This window comes from Nesoenas mayeri (genome assembly GCF_963082525.1).
Source record: "Nesoenas mayeri genome assembly, chromosome: 9".
Taxonomy (NCBI): domain Eukaryota; kingdom Metazoa; phylum Chordata; class Aves; order Columbiformes; family Columbidae; genus Nesoenas; species Nesoenas mayeri.
In genome coordinates, this window is record NC_137557.1 from 20,348,001 (window position 1) to 20,364,292 (window position 16,292).

A 16,292-nucleotide genomic window follows, 5' to 3' on the forward strand; every position below is an offset into this window, starting at 1 on the left:
TCTGACTGCCCTTCACTAGGGATTTTGTGGTTGCTGCTGATTTGGTAGCTGCTGCTTCACACCGACAATGAAAAATGCACTTGGCATGGTGCAACTTAAATGAAAACTTGCAATTTGTGCTGAAAGAATAGCTACAGAAACACACAACCTGAATGTGAAGGCAGAGATGCTGCCCAAACACCTTCACCCACACGTGGCATATCAATAACTCCTAATGCATCCTAATCCATCCCCAACCCTGCCGCTCTGCCTGGGCTGCCCAGAGCCGCACCAGCCTCCCCTGTGCCCTGGGCCAGGCTGGTGGAGGGAACCACAGCATTAAAAGCTTTAGATCTTGGTGTCAGACCCTGCAGTCTGTCAGGGTGACTTTTGCCTTAAAAGCTAGGATGGTAGTAAAGATGAGAAATGGTTTTGCCATTTTCTCCCCTGCTGCCCTCAATGTATTTATGCCCCGCAGGACGCAGAGCGCCTGCTCCCATCACACGGTCCCGTTCCCAACCCTGCGCCCACCAGCCAATGGCAGCCCGAAGTGACTGGACAGCCAGAGGCTGGGGAAGAAACATGCCTTGGGTACAGCGAAGAGGCAGCTGGGATTAAAGAAATCGCACAAAATCCCTGTCTGTAGCTCAGTCAAGACAGTCTCTTCCCCATTTTAAGACAGCCAGAAAATCTGGAAAACAGCACTCGTCTTTCTCTAGAATGCCCAGTAATGCAGACTCTGCACCAGGACCTGACACAGCGATAGGATACAGGTGACAAATACTGACCTGGAAGTGTCTCAGGAGCTGAAACTAGGAGGGTTTTAATAGAAATCAGTAGCTTTTCTGGGATTTGCAAATAAATAAAACTGAAGTAATCTAATTTTTCAGAAGGTTATAGCTAGGTCATTTATTTCTAAGTATCCATTTCAACAGGCTTTCTCAGACTTCCTGACCAAAACACTCAAGAAATTTCAGTTCAAAGAGTTATTTTTAAATACTGCTGTTACCAGCTGACAAGAAAGTCGAATCCCAGACTCTGATCTTCATAGAAGTCCTATACATTTTCTCCTAACATTTTAAGTATAAAGCAACATGAAAAAAGACTAAAGTCAAAGGACCAGCTGCAGAGTTCAGCACTTCACATCCGTTTGGCACTAGTGTAAATCCACATCTGGTAAAGTGGGTAAACCAGGCCTTTTATTTTAGAAACAGCTGAGGGCTACCAGGGCATCCATAAAATGGATTTCCCACATCAGCGTTCTCACTTCCTCTTTCCTAAAGTACTAAACCCATTCCTGAAGACAGGGGAAAAGGGCAAGTTTTGGCCTTCATTACAAAATCAGGAAGGCTTTGCTGAGGTTTCTCGACTCACTCCATGCAGATTGTGCTACTAAAGCAACACACTGGATTAACTGCAACCCCAGGGAGGGCTCTTGTAGAGACAGGAATTGTTGGCACCCTTCTGGAAGACCCTCCATGCTGGAGAAACAGCATGGGAGGAGGCAGAGGGAAGAGAAGGATCTGTGACTGGTCATGCACCCCACATACCGTTTGATAAGCAATATCTAGAGAAGACGGAGAATTCAGAAAGAGGGGACCAGAATAAAAATTCAGTGGGTCAGAAGCCTTCGTGAAGGTGAGAGAAAAATATGCTGCCTGTTGGTATTTCAGGTCCTTCCCTTCCACTGATCCCACAACTGCAGATGCCCCACCAGTGTGCTTCACCCACCAAACTTGGCTACAGGCAGAATCATTCACATGGAGCTGGAAATCTCTGCCATTTAGAGGATTTATGACAAATATTTCATTTTGGTCCCCCTGAAATTACATCATTCTCCTCTTTTATCTATTTTAAGTGTCAGGAGAGAGTCATGTTAATGAGATCACAGAATCACAGATGTGCAAGGGCTTTTGGGTAGCTGAACAGTTTTATAGTCCCACATTGATAAATTAAAGCATTTGTCACCGTTACCACATTAATGCTTCTTCCAGAGATCAAAGTCTGGATTTGTTGCATCAAATAGTACTGTCCTCCGCTACGCATTACCACGTATTACCTTCTGAGGAAATTAATTGCTATTCCCTATTTTTACATTCACAGTTTAATCACGCCCTGATTCTCATACCTGCTGATTGCCATCTCCACGTGCAGTATGCATGTCATTTTTTTAGCATGGATTTTCTCCTCGCTACCTGTGTGAAAAGACTGAATATCTTGTTTCGGGACAATCACCACCTTCTGGCGCTGAAAGGCTGCTTCTGCAGCAAAGAATACAGACAATTTCCTTCCTCCTGAAACCCTGGATCCAGTCATTTTAATTTACATTTATATAGCACCTTTCATCCTTGAAGATCCAAATGCACTTTACAAACTCACCCTCTCTGTGAACAGAAGCTGTACAAATATACATGGCTACATAAACAGAGGCAGCAATCCCATCACCCACTGCTGAAACGCATCTCTCTGCCTGTATTCCCAGCACTCGTGGCAAGTCAGCTCTGCATACCCTACACCATCTCGCCATCCAGGAGTGTGATGCAGACATATGCCATTTCCCTGCTGGGGAAGCACAAGGAATCTTGGCAAGCAACAGAAGGGCTTTACAGCCTGGGCGACCCACATCTCCTTGTTGCATAGGTTAAAACAAGGTAAAGACTGATTTGGGTGCTGCTTTTGCACTACCAGTGCCTGTAGAAGTCCAGGCTTGCTGCTCCCTTCCACTGATGGATGACCCTCAATCAGTTTGTTCTATAAAACTGAAAAACACATGCTTGCTTCGTAATGAAACTGTAAGGGGAAATAACGCCCCCTCTCTCCAACAGCAGTAGTTAACTGGCTCCTGCCAATCTGGGGATGGAAGAGAAGGAAGAAGCCCAACATACCTGAGACACCTTTTTGACCACGTCGCTGCCCACTAGAAAGCCCTGTGCATAGGAACGTGCTGCGATGAAGGCTCGGGTTGCCTTCACCTTCAGGTCCCTGGGAACTTCCCCAAAGGGTTTGTGCTGCTCCGCGTGTTTCACCATGCAGTCCAGGTACTCATCTGTGATATGGTACTGGGGATTCATCAGCTTGAAGAGCCGCTCCAGCAAGCGTGTCCAGAACTCATTGAGGGCCTCTTCCAAGTTGATGTTGGAGCCTCGGTAATAGCGGCGTAGCTCGCTGTACAAGTCCTTGAAGACCTTCATGTTTTGAGTGTACAATTCTCCGTACATGCTTGGAAAAGCTTCATAAAGGGCCTTTTCTGACTTGTTCAACAAATCCTGGAAATAGCCTGAAGACAGAAGAAAAAGGAGATGGTGACGCATCAGTCAGACAAGCAGGATTCCAATGGGCTCTGCTGTTTGGCAGCACAACCAAATGCCCTGAGAAAACGGAAGGGCCCTGACAGAGCTTGTCCTTCAACCGCCCTTACCCACTCTCAGTCTTGAGCCCTAGCTGAGAAGATTCAAGGAGGAACTCCCAGTGCCGAAGAACCATATCTGGGCCTCTTCATCTCTTCTGGAAGCCTCACTTAGAACTAAAATTGAGGCTCTTCTCTGAGCACATAAGGTGTGATAGTATTACTCTGGGGTTTTCTTTACAGAACACATCAAGTGGCACTGCTCACATATACCGTAACTTTCCACAATCGTCAGCCAGTGCCTCATGAGACACTCAATCCTGAATCAAGAACCAGCCACTTCTGGCACAGAAGCTGACACTTGTTAAACATCACTAGAAAACAGTGTAAACACACTAGCATGCCTGGATGCTGCTCAGGGAATGGAGGTATATCCCACAGTGACTGCTGTTGGGAGTCAGATAGTGTATCTATATCAGTGGCCACACCAGAGTGAAAATAAAGATTTCACCTAGAAGACAACCTGAAATCTTCCATATCAACGTGAAAGATTGGAACTCCTCCAGCATCGCCTGCTCTTACTATCACACAACACACATGCCTGAATCACAATGCACAGCCATCTAGGACAAGGTCCCTGCAGACACGAGCTGTTCTTTGGGGCAGCACATGTACTTGAAGATGATGTGGCTTCACTCTGACTAGTTGTCATCCCCACCAATCCAAATCCACCATTATCCACTGCACAACTTGAAGTTGTCTTTGGAGAGATCACTGCAGCTTGTCTGAGCCATCTTTCTTTCCTACTTCACTGCTTATTTTTTGATGTGTTATTTGCAAATCCCCGGTGAGATGGAGCAGAGCTGCCATCAGCGATGGTGCCAATCCTTCTCAGAGATGTCCCCATCAGCCCCAGTCATGCAGCCGCCCTGGCTCTGAGACACAGCCCGTACAGTCTGTGCCAGAGTCCCAAATGTTGCAACAGGCACATATTATTTATTTAAACACAGGGTTGCGCTCAAGTGCTTATGAGGTGAGGTCAGCATTATCATGTTTGAGGTTTTCACCCCATTTGCTTATTCGGATTTGCAGCCTGTTTTTGTTTAGGTATAAACAGCTATTAATAAATGGTTTTACACCCCAGGTTCAGTGGTCACACAAGTGACAGAAATGCGACTCTTGTGACATACAGCAGATAAAGATGACCGATTCAACTTATCCCTTACCAACATCTTTAGGTATTTGTACCCTCTCAAGTGCCAGCCACCTTCAAGCTCTTTGAGACTGCAGTAGGGAACTCATCCCAGGACCCATTTGATTCAATTTATTGATTTACATAAGCAACTTCAATCATCATTGAAGTCAGTGAGAGGAAAAATTATTTAAATAATAATTTTCATTTCAATAACATTTATACTTTTTAGGACCTTTTTGAAGCAAACCTGATTATACTATTATTTAAATCTAAATTACTATTATGTTTTTTGGTGATGTATGATAAGCTCTAGCTGGAGGGCAACCGTTACTCAATTAAAATCAAACAGCATGTATTTAGGTATATAAATTAACTTCACTGTGCTAGGCATATAAGAAAAGAAAGAAAAGCTTCTGAAAAATGCACAGTGCATGTACAATGCTTTATAAAACAAAGTATTTTTTTAGGGAATGGTGCTGACTACAATTAAACACCTCTAAAATTTTAAACTAGTAAAGCTTATTTCCATGTTTCTTGTTTATATTCACAGTCTGCAAGGGCCATACAAGCTTTTCTACATTAAAAACCTCTCATTGGCTTCTCAGATTTGAATTAAGCTAAAACTCAACAAGCATATAGAGCAAATGAAAAAACCCTCTACATCTGCACCACTGGCTGCTAAAACTGAAACTTCTTGTTGTATTTTAACATACTCCTAATGACCATTAATAGCCTGGCTTCCTCCAGCCACAATCATGCACTGCTTAATAGTTTAAAATTTAAGTGCTTTTAGAAAATTGTGATTAAACTAGGTCTTAGCAGAAGTTCGGTTTAATCACTTATGCATAAAATAAAAATGTTACCTAAAATGTTGAATAAAACCTGTGGTTTTCAAGTGTACTTTTGGAAGAAATTTATTGTTACGCAACCTGACGTCGTTGGCAGTTTGTATCTCTGAACATTTGTACCGGCTTCCCTCCATCTCTAAAGTGACTGATCCTCATGTGTTTGTCCATCTTCTGTGTTAAATCCCCCTTTCTTCCTACAGACACCAGTGCAAATATGTTTCTACATGGCACCTAAGACACCTATTAAATGACTTTCTGATGGCGTGTTCCTGACAGGAAAAAAATCTAAAGCTGATCCCATTAAAAAGTATAATATTTTGCTAAAGGATCTTGGTTTTGTAAGAAGAAACACCTGCAGCACATACAAACAGAGCTTATCAAAGCCTCTCCTCATGAATCTGAAGACAAAGGGCGATTCAGCCCCTGCCCTGTCCCCATGGCCTCGCTGGCCAGGTCCCAGGGCAGGACAAGCTTTCTGCAAAGCCTGGGGCCTCTCACCCTGCCAAAGGACCTCGTTCGAGTCCATATCTCCCCCCACTCAAACGGTCCAGCCATCGCTAGTTCCAAAGACAGTGGCACACAGCAATTTTTTGTTGCAACAAAATTATCACTATGATCTGCAGGGTGCTAACGCAGGTGAGAACTTTCCTTCCTCATCTACACTGAGTAATTGTACACTATGTACAATATTAGGAAACATGTCTTCATGGAAAGGCTTGTGAAGCATTGGAACAGGCTGCCCAGGGAAGCGGTGGAGTCACCATCCCTGGAGGGGTTTAAAATATATGTAGATGAGGCTCCTAGGGACAAGGTTTAGTGCTAGATTTAGGTTATGGTTGGACTCCCTCTTAAGGTTCTCTTCCAAACAAAATGATTCCATGATTCTATGTAATTAAAACTTTGCAAGTGTTACTGGCACAGAGACAGCACCCATCCTGGTAACTCTGATTTACTGGCCTTTACGCAGACTGCTCTGCTTCTGCAAAGCGCTCAGGCAACCCCTCCTATGGTCATGGCTCTGTCCCCAGCATCACAGTCGTGTGCACCCACTTCTAGGAAATTTTGGCCACTTCTGGCAGGACCCTGTTTTGGGTCTGACTAATCTGAGGTAGCTTCATTTTTCTGCTGCCACAGCCTTCCTACCTGTACCACAAATAGAAATTGCATTCACCTACAACAAGCACAAAATACAAAGTTTCTCTGATGCTGATCAGATATCTAAAAGCTGCTCAGTATCTTAACGTATCAGTCCAAGCCCTGCCAGTTACCCATTCAAAATTTAATTAAATGGAGCTCAAACTCTCTTTCTTGTATAATCAGTGCTCTTTTCTCTGTGACAAGTGACACTAACTGAACAAATTGCTCAGCAATCCAGGTACGGCATGCAGCTTAGCACTCACCATCAGGAAGAAGAAAACACAAACAAACGCAGTCCAATTTGTCAGTTCAAGGTAAAATGACTTTCTTTGTACTACTATAGGAGAAACAAGATGTATATCTTTCTGTCAAAAAGTGGAAAGTTATCTCAAAAAAGTCTAAGCTAATTAAGAGCTGATGAACTGTTACTTCTCACCTAAGTGACAGAACACTAATTACAGTCAACTCATTTGTAGCTGGTTCTCAGAAAGTTCTTCTAGATTTCATACACTGAGAAAAAAATATACATTATCTAGGGAAAATTAACTTGCAATTAAGTCTCATGTGTTTGTGATGAATAGTTGACCTGGCAGAGAATTTAAATGCCCATTTTACAGCACTAGAAGGAACTAAGAAGTGGGATTTGTCAAGAGGGATGCCCAGAAGCTCACGCTATCTGTCCTGGTCCTTAAGATCCCAGCTTGCACCGCTCGCACGTTTAGCACCAGTATCTCCCATTAACACCACATCTTCTCCTCGACACTCCCTGCTTACTAATATAAAAACTTTTAACATATCTAGACATGTATCATAGATGTGCAGGGCCTCGGGATTAAACAACTTGCTGAACCACAGTCCAGGCATCTGTCCTCCTTGATTTCAGGGAGAAGCAAGTCTTTATTCTAGAGGAAACACCACATTACCTGTAGCCATGGTGGGTGGGGGACCCTTAGGTAACCTGGGTGGTTGGAAACCTCTAATAAAACAGCTGTCCTGCTATTTCTATAAGAAATTAAAAATAAACCTCCAGTGGGTCCATTTTGGATTTATTAACTCTCACTTGGTCCACAACTGCTGGGTCTGCCCCAGCTCCCAAAGGAGGATTGGGGTGATTAACTCAACAGGAACTGAGCAAATGGAGGCGGCTCCATCCAGGTCACATCCCCAAGGCCCCTGAGCTCGGCTATCACCATGTAATCCAGGACAGCAGCAACAGGCTCAACCTATGTCTGCATTTGTGTGCTGTAGAATGTGGCTTCATTATCTTTGGGAAAGGCAGTGGTGGAGGGAAAGGGCTGAAGCCTTCGCTTGCTCCAGGAGACACTGCTGCACTCCCATCCCCAGGGGCAGGTACGTGAGGTGCAACAGGCTCAACCTATGTCTGCATTTTTGTGCTGTAGAATGTGGCTTCATTATCTTTGGGAAAGGCAGCGGTGGAGGGAAAGGGCTGAAGCCTTTGGTTGCTCCAGGAGCCACTGCTGCACTCCCATCCCCAGGGGCAGGTACCTGAGGTACCTCCGACCTGAGGTACTGAGGTGCCTCCGACCAGGGCCAGCTTCCCTCAGAAATGATGCATTTGTCTCCACTCTGAGGCACAAGAATGCAGTTATGTATTTTCTGGACTTATGCTGGAAAATCATGGATGTTCTCAGCTTCTGCCAGCCTCAGAAATTTTACCACAGAGGTGTCCTAGCCAGAGACACCTTCCTGCGAGTCACCTGCTAAATCTACAACTGGGCTTCCCCACTTTCAAAAACTTTTCTCAAAGAGCCACCTAACAGGTGAGTCCTTGTTCAGCACTGCCTGCTAAGGGCTTCACAACACTGCAAAGCCCAGCAGGTGATTTTCTAACACCAGTAATCCAGTCAAATCAAACTCCATTTTCCTTGGGCAAACGAAAGGCACAGCTCCTCAGTCAAAGCTGTTCCCACAGGAAACACCACCTTCCACACTCTCTCTGTAAAAGCATTCAAAAGAAAAAAATAAAAGAGAGTCTGGTTTTTTTTTTAATTAATATAATTGTCTCGCAGTTCCAGGCTCAGAAACAAGACAACCAGTGTCACCCAAATGAAATTTGCCTTTTGGCAGAGGCCAGGTTTGAAAAACTTCTGCCTCAAATATAAAAATGCCAGAAAGTTATGAGCAAAGAAATGAAAGGTTTTTACAACTGAGACAATTCTGCAACCTTGGCTGCTGCTCCTCTTGCTGTTGTCGTGACAAAAGATTACTTATCAGAGAATTAATTTTTCAACCAGTATCTAGAATCTTTGCATTGAAGAGAGATTGTAAATCCCCACCTATTCCTCCACTTCACAGCTTCCCAGTGTTCGCAGCTCATATTTTCACAGTTTCCACATTTTCACAACTCTGGATTCAAATGGGGAAGCTGTGAACAGCAAGGCTGTGATCGGCAGTTTCTCTCTGAAGATGGAAAGTTTTGAGTTACCCCTTCCTCAGTCCCCCATCACCAAGTTGTTTATTCAAGCTCTCTGATATCATTTGATCACCCAACATCTGGAACACACTGGGATTCCTTCAACTAATGTCGCGATGGAGTGGGAATGGATGCAGGGGGGAATTAAGAAGTCACTGAAGAAAGAGCATCCAAATGCTCTTTGGCATGCAGCAGATATGGCTTTCTTCAAAAGCCATCAACTTTTAGAGGCATACTAGAAGAAACATGAGAATTGAAGAAAGGTGACTGAATTACTTTCGATCTGAATATTATTAAAGCCTTAAGCAGAAAACTGCAATACAAAAAGTCTTAAGCACAACTGGAAAAAGATTAGTACCAGATTGGAGGAGATGAGGGGGGAAAACACATTGCTCAGATGATGCCATTAGTTCCAAAAATCAGGTTTTAAGAATAAATCTGTTCCTAAAGGCAGGTTTAGCGTTGGATGATTGGATTTGTTGAAGACTCCAGGCAACCACATCCACCTACATCTGGAATTCAGACATAAGAGGCAGGGAAAAGCATCAGGGTGTAGGACTCCAGCAGGAAGGAAGCCCACGGCAGTACCTCCAACCCTTCGCTTTTCCTTGGAGCAGCAGAAGCAGCACCAGGGCTCTGCGCTGCCTCTACCTGCCAGCTCCAAGCTCTCTGCTAACTCTTGTGTTCTTAATACTAGAGCAGACTGTTCCACCCCAGGACAGCAAAATTCAATTCTGCTTATGCTTCCAAAAGCTTTGAGTTGTCCCTGCAGGAACTCCTTATGACTTATACTGCAACCATGCAGAGCAGCAGTGCTCTGCACCTACAGTAGTCTTGTTCTTGTGCAAATGCTACAGAAGCTTTTCAGCATCAGGGCAAAATGAAAACTCTCCTGCCAGCTGGACACCTTTGCACAGCAAGCTGGGCTTGTGATCTGGGGGTGTTGCAGTGCAGCCATAAACTGCCAGAACAGACAGACGTGGGGGCAAAAATGTGAGGAGGAAAAATCAAATCTATCTATAGGAGGAAATCTTCCTATAGGAGGAAACTATCAAATACTGTATCATAATTTCTCAAGTTTGAGCAAGCACAAGAGTCTGTGGTGGCATTCACGTAAGGCCAGGGCCATGGAATGTCTGAGCAGCTCTGAAGGGAGGCCGAGTGAAATGTGTTCACCAACAGCACTGCTGGTGTGTTTCAAGAATACTGGATTAGGAATAGGAGAGAAAAATAAGCTGACTCTCTGGTGTCCTGGACAGCAGTAAAAGGAAGGAAAGAGCGAGTATGGGGATGTGTACTAGAGCACAGCTCCCTCTCAGGGCCAGCCCTGTTGGTCTGAGGCACAGCATTTTCCTGGGCTGAGTTCCCAATTAATACACTGCTGCGCATCCCAATAGCAACTTGCTTGTCCAGTAGGTTTTAATGCTGTCCTTGCAGTCAAACTACTATTAGAAGAGAATAATTCAGCAACAGATTTAAGCCATTAAATTGGAAATCTAATGCATTCATGTCTATTTTATTGACTTCAGCAAGTACGGTGATGTTTTATTTATAAAATTGTTATTACTCATTATTAATTTAAGTACTACCCATGCTTCTGCTGAAGAGCTGATATCCATACAACAGCAGTGATATGCTCTGATTTGTACGTAGCTGGCTGCCGACACGGGAAATAACCACGGTGAGACCAAGTGGCTTAGGTTCCAAGTGCAAACAGCCCTGTTTCTAGCAATCCTGATGGCATTTTCTTTGGGTGACACCTCTCTCCTCACAGTTTCACACTCCTGTGAAACAGCTGCTCTTGTGTAGCTATTTCCTCAGTTCCATTCCACCCTAGAGAACACAGCCTGCATATTCTGGATCACTCTCCCCTTTAAGGTCTGTCCCATGTTACACATCATCCCTGTCTGGTGGCTGAGACACACGAGGAGGCATCATGAGAAACCAAGACTCAGGTTGCAAAAAAATCCCACACAAATTGAGAAAAAATTAGCTTCCACCTAGAAGCCAAAGGATGAACAGGGTGAACACGTGCCAGGATGCAACAATTATGCTTTTAGACAGTATAACTTCCAAACTTTTAGGATTCTCTCCAAAGAACCACTTCACATTTAATGGGAAACAAAATACCTTTACCTGATTTCTCTTCTGCACACTGCATCCTGGAGGGGGCCTGAGAACAGAGTAGGAACACAGGAGTGAAGAGATGATGTGGGTCAGTGCGACAAGTGCCAGCCCTGCCACACCACCAGCTGATGATTCTTCACCTTCTGAACCTCTTCTAAACCTGCTCAGTCTCCAGCACAAAAGCAGTGAGACATTTTGCCACCCCTGCTCCTACTGGAAGGCTGGTCCAGAACATATTGTCAGATGGGTGGATTCCTTTTAATTTCTGGTCTAAGTTCATTCTTTATCCACTTGCTCTTTGCCAATGCAATCCTTTAGTTTCAATAGTTGTTTTTGCTTGCTGGTGTTCACATTTACACACAAAGTCCCATATTTTCTCAGCATCCATGCTGCCTTGCTGCACAAGCAAAGGTTCACACCTTCTTCACACCTGAAAGATTACCCAGTCCTCTCATCGTTCCACTAATTCTTCCCTTCACCTCATCTGGTTGGCATTAACTTTTCTTAACTGTGGGTGGTCAGAACTACAAAGAACATCTCATTTTCCTCACTGGAAATAACACTGTGAATACAGCAGGAACTGCACTTAGGTTTTTCAGGAATGCATAACATTAGCATTTCACAGACTTTCTGCCACCAACTGGTATGTCCCCAACTCTCCCCTTTGCTATTTCCAACCAATTAGACCCCAGCCATATACCTCACTCTGAAATACTGAATTTCACCCTATTTCTATTATTTTGGTCATCATGATTATCCACTATCCTCTTCAATAGTGACAACCTTTCCCAGCACTGTGTCATCAATTAATCTCATGAACGCATTTCTTATCATTTGTCCCAGTCTTTAACAGGACTGTTTACCAGGCTGGGCTCTAGGCCTATCTTTGAGAATCACAACTGGAACTTCCCTCCAGCCTAGGAGCTATTCTTTCAACACAACTTATTGCTACCTCCCCCTTGGCTAGTTCACCTGATAATTCCTTTACTAATCTCCATCTTCTTCAGCTTAATTAACTACTCAAGGCACAGATGCAAATGCTTTTGAAGTCTCCTGAGATGAGATTAATTGATAGAACAGACACACACCACCAGCAACAGGGAAAACAGGCAGTTATGTAGAATTTGACCTAATCTCTACAATAGCTGGCTTTGGTAAGAGCAAAAGATGGTCTACCTTAAACTGATTTTAGACTGGGATATACAGCAGATGGCTTCTTTCTTTTGTTAGGGAATAAGGGAGCTTTTTGAGAAAACAAAAACTTTTCCCTGCAGAAGAAAGTTGCTGTTGCATGAAAATCTGTTTTGAAACGCAACTCTGCTAGTGAGAGGTCCCAGCAGAAGCACCTCCTGTCACTCCAAAGAAGTGCACTTTTTCTGCCAGGAATTGGGTAACATTTTCATACTTCATAATACAAGCATTGTGCCCATTTGACATTGTTTGGAATGGCAGAGAGATGTGATCATTTGCATAGTTTTTTTTTTTTATTATTTTTTTTCCTCCCCCTGCATATATCCCCCTCCTCTGTTTCTACCATTTTACAAGACAGTTGGCTTTTATCTGAGACAAGCAGGACTGTATCCAGCTATCGAACTAAGGGAGTGAAGAACACTTCCTGCCAGGAAAGCTGCCCAGAGGGAAGAGGTGACCGTCACTCAAGGAACGGTGGGAAGCTGGATATTCTGCTCGTCTGCCTGGTGAACACCATACAACTACTGGGGGCCCAAGGAAAGACACCCAAGGTGACAGCAACAAGCCCGGGTGTCATGAATACAGCCACCGAGACACTCCCCAGCCCCAGCTCTCTCCAAAACATGGCTAGTGAGGGAACCACACAGGCCTTGATGATCCCTATGCACTCAGCATTACCTTCCTAATGTCCCTCAGAAACAGATCTGTGCAAAGACCCCCTTGAACTCAAGTTCATATAACAACTTCACAAATACAAGAGTCGCTTGGCAGGCAAAGAAGACTAAATATTCTGTATGACTGGCAGGATGTATAAGCAAAGCCTGTGTATATGCTGCAGCATTATCAGGGGCCATGCTCGAGCAACCAAGCCCACTGTGGCATTCCCTTCTGCCTAGCAGGAAAACAGCAAGGATGAAGCAGGAGCAAGTGGCACGCACCTGCTTGGAAAGCGATTCCGGGCGCCACACAACACCCTTGCAGAGCCCAGAATATGAAATGCCATAAAATGTACAAAAGCTGACATGCAAGCTATTTGCCTGGTAGCTTCTCCATTGTTTAGGCTTGAAACACCCATGTTGGGAAGCTCGTGACAGCGCAACACCCGGGCAGAAGGAGGGGAGCTCAGGGCTGCACGTGTGGAAGCACACTCATCCGGTGTGCATGGCCATGCTCCAAGGGCTGAAATGACCGAGCAGGAGGCAGCTGTTAAGGTGTGCCAAGGTCTGTGTGTACCACGAGAAGGTCAATGGCCTCCAGTGATGCGTGCAGGCAGGTGGCCCCTTGCACATGTGTGGCTGGAAATATCCAAAAGTTACGTGTGACTGTGGCTCTGTGCCCGTGTGTGAAGCTGAGAGAAGAGCTGCTAGATTTTTCATATGGTTTTCTCAAACTTGGGATTCCATCAAATTTCAATCCTTTTCTCAGTACATCTCTCAAAACCTTCTTTTGATTGAAGCCTATAATCCAATATGGTGCAACAAGCCACAGAAACATGCGTCTTTTCAGGATACTCTGAATATTTACAAACAAGGTTATACTGGGTGATACCAATGCAATAAGATCTAGAGTTATAGGCAAGCATGCAAGCCTAGAGGCAATACTGTGTACTTAGAAAGGGCACTAACAACAGGATGAAGGATGATCTTACCCATCAAGACCCATCCACTGAAAGGTTTCCTGGTGGAGCTTCAATGTTTAAGAGTCAGGGATGGTCACCAGCTTCTGTGGACTTGTCAGACCTTTTTTGAGCTTAGGTACACTATTGAGGTCTTGTAATGAGCCCCACATTTTGTTATATTTTCTGGGGAGAAGTACTTCCCTCCACTGGTTTTAAATCTCTACAGTACATCGGCCATAAATCTTCTAGTGCAAGAAATACAGTATACTCCTTATGTGCCATCTCTGTTTCACAGACCTCTATCATACCTCCACGTCTTTGCTAAGCTGAATAATCTGATCTATAAAAAGCAACCCTTTTCCTGCTCATCACAGGCTTCTTTTGTCCATGTATGAAGCTGAGAAGACTCTTGTAGTCTGAGGTCCCACACTCCATGCCGAGGAGCCTCCTGCTCCATCCAGCCTCCCTGATGCAGAACAAAGAGCTGTACTGCAAGGTCCTGCTGCAGGCTCAAAGCCCTTCCAGACCGGATTCAGTTTGTTTGCACCCAGGGTGGGATAAGCAAATACAAGAGATGTGAATCTTAAGATTATTTTCCTCACGTGTGTTCCTGGGATCTGAACTGGCAAGGGATTTTAATCACAGCTCCTTCTAAATATATCTGTGCTACAACTACAGACTTGCAGCAAATGATGAACTGCAAGTATTGCCCCAGCAGGCTCTTATCAAACAGATTTCACTGCAACCTCTCTGCGAGATAAGGACTGGGAAGGCGTGTGGGTGGGATTCATCAAACGAGAGTCAAGTCTGATCTGGCAGCTTAGTCCTCACTTAAGGAAGAAAAGGCACCCCCCTCTCTACCATGAGCTTAGCTCTTCTTTAGAGCTGCTCATCTCTCTCTACGGACTGTAGTAGGAGCTGGGATAACTAAGTTAGAGTAGGCTGAGCTTCTGGATAAATGAAATTTTGCGAGATGAAATTTTGCGAGATGAATTCCACTCATTTTTTTCCTCTAAAAAAGTCTGCATTTAAAGGTAAACCAACAAGCACCATAGCTATCACTGAAAGGAGCATGAAAGGTAGTAAAAGTAATTACTAATACTGCCTGTTCCTTTCCAGGTTTATTCAGTAAGACCTGAAGGGCTCAATTTCTCTAACAGTAAAATAAACTAATCTTACAATATTGAGGATTGCTGGCAGTTTTAGAAGGTGCGATATACATCCTGGATAAATGCGAAGTAGATACCTATACAGCTGAGGTATTTTTCACTCCAGAAAGAAACGTGTTCCTTTCCTCCAGCTGAAATAAACAGCTGGTTACACAGAAATGTCCCCTCCCTGTTGCAGATAAAGGGAGACGGCCAAGGTACCTCCTGACGTATGTGGGCTGCACACCCACATACTGAGCTGGTGACAAACTGCAGAGACGTGGCATGAACCAGAGAAACAAAGGAACCACTCAAGAGATGCCCATGCATGTTGTCATGGTTCTAAATACACCATCATCTCAAACCACTTTACCACTAAGGGTCTTTGCAGTATTATTTAAACTCAGAAAAACATCAGCGAATTATTCTCTTTTTAAAATTAAATGCATTTCATTGTCTCCGTGAAAAAGTAGACAAACATAACTCCATGCCTTGTGTCTATTCGTGACACATTCAAGAGGGACTTACACACTCAAGCATCCTCGCTGCTTGTTTTTCAAGATCAAAACTCCTTGTTTAAGTTTCAAAACCTGTAGGCTTCATACTGTGGCAGTGGCACACAAGTGACTTCAGCTTTTTATCTTTTTCATTAGCTTACCCTCCACTCAAAGTGGCCTCTAGACAAACTATTTATTGTTGTGTTAATTAGATCATTTGAATCTATGCTTGTCACTGCATTTTTTCAGTATAGAGTATCTAATACACATAGTCCTTGGATATCTAAGTATCTTGAGTATGTGACACATGGGCTTTCCCAAAGGAACAAGGAGAGAAATTACCAGCTGTGTGGATAATACTCTAGGCATACAAAATTCCCCTGTTACTATGGCAGAAGTTTATCTGTCTGTATAAAGCTCTTACTCCCCAGTTTTATCTCTTTCAATGCCATCAAAAAGGAACTTTTCTTTTTGTAAAAATAATTAACTTATGACATTCCCATCCATGGAACCAGTATGAAAAGGAGAAATATGTAAAGGTGAGAGAAGACAGCTGCTGTGAACAGGCAACCAAAGGTATGCAACATGTGTGTGTATCTGACAGCTGGAAGTGCTCAAGTTGTACACATACACAATAATATGCATGTCTGTTATGCAAATAATAGGCAAATTTATATTAATTTCTATTTTAACATAGCTGAAATATAGTTGTATGATATGCAGCTACCCTAAGACATTACAACACATTTTCAGAAATCAGGAAAAGTCAGAA

The 16,292-nt window shown here is 43.8% G+C and overlaps 1 protein-coding gene across 1 annotated transcript in view; it reads right to left on the reverse strand.

Annotated features, from left to right (window-relative positions):
- The window catches only part of GPC1 (glypican 1), a gene marked incomplete at its 5' end in the record, with an annotated part of 199,888 nt that overhangs the window by 23,059 nt on the left and 160,537 nt on the right, over positions 1 to 16,292 (reverse strand). The window contains one exon of the mRNA XM_080349307.1: positions 2,865 to 3,256. Within this exon, the coding sequence (XP_080205433.1) occupies positions 2,865 to 3,256 (392 nt within the window). The remainder of the gene's footprint in view (positions 1 to 2,864; positions 3,257 to 16,292) is intronic.